Here is a 7,482-nt window from a genome sequence, read left to right on the forward strand (position 1 = left end):
CTAAAATGGGCGTTATAAAATCTCCCTATTGATCGGTTCTGACAAAGGAACACTTGGAAAATGGACTTCGAATTGCGAGCACTTCCATTAAAGTAAATTTGGAAAAAGTCGTCGGGAAAAAAAGCCAGCTGCAAATTTTTCACTGAACTCGTTTAAAGTCGGTGTGACAATAAATTTGAATAGCAGTTTTCTTCAGAAATTAATGGGTCTTAACTTATTACTTCTGCAAGGAGATAAGGTCCCTTAATAATGCTCTAAGAATAACATGAATAACATAAAAAAATACTTTTTTGTGCCTGCAACTACTAGAAAGCATGTGTGCGGCTAATAAACGTGCGGCTCGCGGTTTCACCCAGATATTTATTTCTGGCCCTCCTGTAATAAAGGTTGCACACCCCTGGTTTAAGTAAAATAAAACATTAAATGCTGAACTGCAGGTGAAAAGTAGGACAGCTTGACGATATTCGGTTGCATGGAAAATTTGTTTGTTTCTTCTTCTTGCTGATGAGGCAGAAATTCAGGCAACATCTTCCAACTGCTGCAACCAGTGCAATGTCTTCATATCAGGGTCTATGAGACCCACATGCTCTGCAGGTCGAAATACTGGGCAATGATATATGATGTGCTGTTTGAGGTTCGCCACAAACCCCAGTAAAACATGTTGCGTTTGAAGCAACCCACACGGAAGCGATCTATTCGTTTCTTGGCAGTTCTGAGCCAGATATTACTTTAGTGTCTGGTGTGACTTGAAGCTGGTTGGGTCGTAAAGTATTTTCCCAGCAGTCTCTCCATGAGGTCAAAGTGATCTTCAAAGAGGCACAATGTATCGAGAAAAAGGGTTGACGTGTGAGCTGTGGTATGTCAAGAACGACAGAGTGGAGAAGATGGCGATCATTGACTTCAATGCAAGTCGTTTGGTGGAGTTCTCCCAGCGTAGTTTTGGTGGAGCGATGCCTGAAAGCACTGGTTTTAAGCCTGTGGGGGTTGTACGCAGTCGTCCAGTGATTATGCGCATAGTATGGTTAAGGGCGATATCTACCTTTAGGTTTACATAAAGTTTTCAACAAACTTGGACAATCAGTCGCCTCAAATCTGTCAAAAGCCTGCAATAAGACTAACCTATTTTTTAATTTCAATGTCAATTGGACAGTAACAACATACTAGGCTTACGACAATAGGTTTAATTAGCCCACATTCCAAACAAAACTTTTATAAATTAATAACACAATCAGCAACGTAAGCTACTAGAAAATTATGCAACAGCGCATGAACAAAAAGCACAGTAGCCTACCGTAGCCAAATTGTTGAAATAAAAACTCTAATTGTTTGTTCAGTGAAGTTGTCAAAACACATTTTAATTGTGGTGATTTTCGAAAATAGTAACCTTCACATCCTGTAGGTCTGGCAACATACTAAATTGTTTTCCGTTAACTTGCAATTAAAAGCTTCAAATTGTAGATCTGAAAAAGCAGAAACTAACTTAAAAAACCACCACAACATTTTGCATATTTTTGGTCGAATGGCCCGATCCTGTCATTTTTCTAATTGTCGGGTAACGAGGAAAACAGGATTTTACGTAAAAAAAATCATTTGTGAACAACTATCGCTTGCAAAGTAGGCTACAATTAACTAGCATAAATTGACAGAGACGAAAGTGAGAACAACGTAACAATTTCAAAGAAACATGCTTCTCGCGAAGAGCGAACGATATATTCGAATCATAACAACAGTTAATTCTCCGTTACTGTTGAACAATGAACATGCAGCCTACTGCGATTTGAAATGTTCAAACTTTTTTAAAGCTGATGAGTCGCTAACAGAATAATTTGGGGCTGGTATTAATAAGACCCCCAGAACAATACATCGCTAAAAAAAAAATCAAACGAACTGTGAAAAGGTTCCGAGCATGGTTCAAAAGAAGACAACCTCTTTAGTCTTTATTTTGCTAACACAGTAGGCTAAACGCTGAAATATACTTCAAACAAATGGTGTTCATATAACAAAACCAAATTAACGATAAACAATGTTATGCATAATAATTTAAGTAGTAAAATTTACAATTAGGCTATATACACACACACTTACCACACGCAAAAACGCAATTTATGCTTAATCCAATGAAATTTACACTCGTATAGAGCTTTAATAAAATTAGACAAAAGCAATAAAAATTAGCGTTTGAACATGGTTCTCAAACATGCTACAGTATACTTTAATTAAACCATAACCTATCAAGCTGTAAAAAGCAACTTCATTTACGTTTGAAAAATAAACACTTTAACTTTGCAACAAACTTAATGGAATGTTTTAACATAACATAGTGCAAATTAACCTTCAGCAAGTACATCGGAAATATCCTCAAACCGGACGTCACACATTTCGATAATAATAATTATGACAAAAAATTGAATCTATAAGGCAAGAAACACGTGAGGTTTATCTGGAAAGGAATAAATCCTGCAAAAGTGAGCAAGATGCTTGAGTTAGATAAGAAATTTGTTAAAGGCAATCAAAATCCTGTCTCCATTTGGCAACCGTTTCCATATTTACTGAAGTTCCTCCACAGACAACGACCAACACCTTTTTCACGTCGGGCAGGTTCATTTGTTGGAGTTTACCGTTGTATAAAACAGCCAGCGAAGCAGCACATGCTGGCTCAACTAGAAATCTTTCATCATCTACAAACACAAGATAAACATCTTTTGTAACACTTAAAGGTACTTGCGAGTATCCATGCAATCCTTTCTTGGTTGAAATTGTAAGTTTTTTTTGTCTAAACTTGGCAGTTTGCCAAAAATAACCATCTAACCCAGGGGTGTGCATTGTGCAAACCGTGGCTCGCGGGCTTAAGCCGGGCCAAATGTGGTCCGCGGAAAGGTCTGGAGTTTAAATAATGTGTGGGCACTAGACGGTTTCAAGTTTAGAACGTTTAATAAACAATATTTTTGTTTGGGAACCGGACAAGTTCAACCAGTGTGAAATTAGGCCAGCTAAGCGCGAGGTAACTGTGTGGTCATTTATTGCGTGCAAATTCGTCATAATACAGTTAACAAGAGATAGGCCTGTAAGCTCATTTATTCTTCCGGCGACCAATATGAGTTCTTTTTGAAAACCATAGACAGATAATCGATAACAACTTAATAAGATTGAATTATGCAATTCAATCTTATTAAGTTGTTATCGATTACAGCTTCGGTAGAGAGTTTGTCTTGTTGAACCATAGGCATACGAAGCCGAGCAACGTTATCAAGTTTAACATATTTAAAGATTATTATATTTACAAAAAAAACCACAAAACTACGGAACAATTAAATATCAAACGTTTTCGACATCACGAGATGTCCTCTTCAGGAATAATGGGTTAAGTTGTATGTATATTATTCCTGAAGAGGACATCTTGTGATGTCGAAAACGTTCGATATTTAATTGTTGCATAGTTTTGTATTTTTTTTGTAAAGATAATAATCTTTAAATATGTTAAACTTGATAACGTTGCTCAGCTTCGTATGCCTATGTTATCGATTATCTGTCTATATGGTTTTCAATATGAGTTCATCACTGACTACCCTAAAGTGTTTTCAATCAAAATACAAAAAAGGGTTAAATTTGGTATAAATTACTTTATCTATATTTTTTCAAGTATGTATGCAACATACCAAGAAACCTGGTTAGAGCAACAAACGTATCTTTGTCTGATACAAGGCATGGGATAATTGGGTGGATTTTTGTCAGATTAAATGCTTGCCTTGCAACGGTTTTTGCTCCAAGACTTTTTGCAAAGCTGTAACAAAATTAATTCAATTACAATTGGACTATGCTGCTGAAAAAAAAATACAGCAACAAAAGTACATCTATAATCAGGAGACTGCATTTATGTACCATACTAAAAATAAATTGTATTGTTATGAGTCATGACCATATATGCCAAATACTACCTTTACATGTAATTAACACTTCAAAATAGTGTTGAAATGAAAGCAAATAGTGCCAGATCTGCTGCTTTAAGTGTAAAAAAAAACACTAAACATAACTAAGAAACAAATTGCAGAGGAAGGGAATCTGGCAAAAGAATTAGTTTTTGTATGATAAGTAATTTTGAGATACATTGAAAACACGTATATTATTGTATACAAATGTAGTTAAAATGTTATACAAATGTAGTTATAGATATAATTATATATTAGGCATTATAAGTATAGGCATTATAAGTTAGGCATTAAAATGAGCTTTTATTCAACAACTCTGGTATGATGTGATGTCAGTGATCACTGGTGAGTAAACTTGGAGGCAATATTTAATTTTACAAACAATCTGAACAAACTACTGATATAATGTATTGATTTCAGTACATTTTGCCAAAAACATTTAAATAGCACTGCCTGTTGAAAATGATCACAGCATGTCTGCTATCAGTGATAATTACAAAACAATATAATTTCACAGCAACAGTGGGACACCTCAATCAACAAAAAAACTAAAGTATTTGTTTCATAGGCCATTGTTATGTAAGGTAAATCTTTTAATTCCTTGTAGTATCATGATTAGTTTCATGAAAATAAAACATATTTATTGAAATAAAACATACATGAAACTTATAATCATGGATGATAGTAAAGATCTGTCAAAAATATTTGCCCCCGTTAGCTCAGTGAATACGTGGCCGGCTCAAGATCACGCGGCGCTGGTTCGACTCTCGGGGTGTGCGCTTGAGCATCACATTTCGATCTTGAGCAACACACTGCTCTCCATTCAGTGGCACCTAGTGAATGGAATAATTTCCCGGCAACAATATTTCAACAATCGGAAAACTTCACTCTGTCAATCTTGGTAACCGGCCCTGCGTCAAGAGCCTCTACAAGTATGCAAAACTATCTGGAATAACCAATCAAGGCTTCGTCAGTCCGAGGATAAAGATTCAAAAACCAACTAACCAGATATGATCAGGAATCAATTTAACATTTTTAAAAAACGCTTTTATTTCAAATTCAATTCAAAAACAGTTTTATCTTGGTAAGAAAATGTTGTATATTCAATGCAATTTCAATTGAAAACATTGGCTTACCATTACTTTAGCACATTTTGCTTGGCAAACATAAAAAATTATAGAAAAACTAGATATAAAAACAATAATTTTAAAAATAAAATACAAAAAGTATGCAATTGCAAAAGTGTACTCAGCTTTCTTTTAAAATTAGTAACAACACATGGTGACAAGAAAGCAACCCTAAACTTATGTTGTAAAAATACCAGTTCAAAACGTATAATTTAGTTATTGAAAGAGCAAAATACTAGAGAGCAAAATTACATTACAGTAAGTTAATTTGAGTACCGGTACTGTAGTTTCAACACTGCAATGTTAGAAAAGTGCAAACATTAAATGAAGGAAATTAACCATTAAACATTAAATTTTAAAAGGAAACGTTAAACCTTGTTAAATTTTCATCAACAGATTTTATGGTTTTCTTTTGCAATCGATAGATACTTTTAGAAGCTGGATGAGTACCATTGTGATGGATGGTGGTAGGCTTTGCATTTTGTTTTAATTGTTTGAAATGCAAAAAGGAGAATATTTGGGCACTTTTAAACAACTTTAGAAAATAAAATATTTTTGATGAAAATGAATAACATGTCTTCAAAAAAGAGAACATGGTAGTAACTCTAATTTTATATGCAAAATGCATCTATGATGTATTCTATGTAACATTTTGTGAAATACAGATGCACTTGCATTCTTGCAACTCCTAGTTTGGGAAGCCCTGCCCTAGTATACCAATTAAAAACTTGCACATGTAGCCTACCATAAGGCTAGCACAGAAATTTAAAAATTATATCTACCCTTAAAATAAAAATAAATGTCATAAAAGTGCTGACAAATTAATTTACCTTGTAATTGCAGGCAATGTAACCAGTTTGTCTTCCTTGACTGATTGAAATAAACTGTTGGCACCTTCAGTTTCCACAGCAAGAACAGGTACATTTTTCCATCCTTTATTTTGCAAACCTTGGACAATTCCACACATCAAACCACCTCCACCAACTGAACATATTATCAAGTCAGGTTTATCTACAGTCTCTTCTATTATTGTGGCATGTCCTTCCCATATGTTTGGGTGATCAAAAGGTGAAACATATATGACTCCTGGTGCTGATGCAAGTTCTAGGGCAATCTCATTGGCTTCATCCCATGCTGCTCCTTTTACAAACACTTCAGCACCTTCTTCCCTTAATCTTGTAACTGTGAATTCTGGAGTGGTTATTGGAACAACAATTGATATTGGAATGCCAAGCTTTCGAGCAGCATATGCTGCTGCCATACCAGCATTTCCACCAGAGGAGCAGACAAATCTTTTGCATCCATCAGCAGCACTCTTTTGACACAATCGCCCTATTCCACGAATCTTAAATGAACCCGACGGTTGTACATTCTCTAATTTGAGATGAACTTCAAATCCAGAAAGTTGACTTAATGCTTGGCTGTATCTGCAAGGGGTGTGGAAGTGGAGCGTTTTCACATCAGCCATTTTTCTGACTAAACTGATTCCAAACTAAGCATTAGTTACACAGCCTACCATGTTACCTTACCTACCGGTATCTATTGTAGTCATCAGTTCTGACTCGAACACAGTAGCAATTTCATTGTGATTTCTGCCTTTTACTTTTTCGGTGTTTATGATTACAAGTTACAACATACCAGCCTGTAAAAGGAAGACTACGTCTGTGAGATGTGCGTTGCGTCTTGCGATCAGGGTTGCCAGATGTTTTCAAAATTGCCAGCCCAAAAACAATTTCAAACCAGCCCAAAATAGCCCAATATTGTTGCTTGTATAAACTAGCCCAGAAGTAGAAGAATTCGTTCACAAAATCGATCCAAATTAACAAAACACAATCAATCATCAAAGATCTTATTTCTCACACTTAAAAAAAAAAAAAAAAAGCACCTAACAGTTTACATATCCGAGATAAACAAAGAGTAGCCTACATGGCTTGTGTCGGTTGAAATTTGTTGCAACAAACACCAGAACGAGCCATGTAACCCCGTGGTCACAGCGGTAAACCATAATATCTTTGTGGGAAAGTTGTAACATAAATTTCCCGGATCTGTTCGTCTGTATGCGATGACACGAAAAAATACTCTTCTGGAACGTCTTTCAAGAATTGTAGTCCTATTTCAGCAAAAAATAGCCACAGGCTGTCGAAATTCGGTTGCAACACGGTACCGTACGCAATTCAATTCAATTTATTTTTCTTTGTCAGAATGCAAAAGAAATGATATTGTGAAAAAGAAATACAGTAACAAAACCAACAAAAGGAAAAGGTGGCAAAACCTTAATGGTTTAAGACGTGCATGAAAAGATCTAATATTGCGGTATAGGCTATGCATCAATAAATATAGTTAAGCACGGCCACCAAACCTGATACTTTAAAATAAGTTGATGAATTAGTTAAGAATCAGTCGCCTCCTCGTTCCTGGAACAACTGTAG

General features: G+C 35.5%; 1 protein-coding gene across 1 annotated transcript; it reads right to left on the reverse strand.

Annotated features, from left to right (window-relative positions):
* Positions 1-1,160: 1,160 nt before the first annotated feature.
* LOC145777501 (L-serine dehydratase/L-threonine deaminase-like) lies at positions 1,161-6,713 on the reverse strand. Its single transcript, XM_082588886.1, has 3 exons — positions 5,884-6,713; positions 3,657-3,781; positions 1,161-2,678 (listed from the first exon to the last, which is right to left on the reverse strand). The coding sequence occupies exons 1-3, from the start codon at positions 6,519-6,521 to the stop codon at positions 2,500-2,502; spliced, it is 942 nt and encodes a 313-aa protein (XP_082445012.1). The 5' UTR covers positions 6,522-6,713; the 3' UTR covers positions 1,161-2,499.
* Between the last annotated feature and the right edge of the window lie 769 nt (positions 6,714-7,482).

This window comes from Aplidium turbinatum, chromosome 1, assembly GCF_918807975.1.
Source record: "Aplidium turbinatum chromosome 1, kaAplTurb1.1, whole genome shotgun sequence".
NCBI lineage: Eukaryota > Metazoa > Chordata > Ascidiacea > Aplousobranchia > Polyclinidae > Aplidium > Aplidium turbinatum.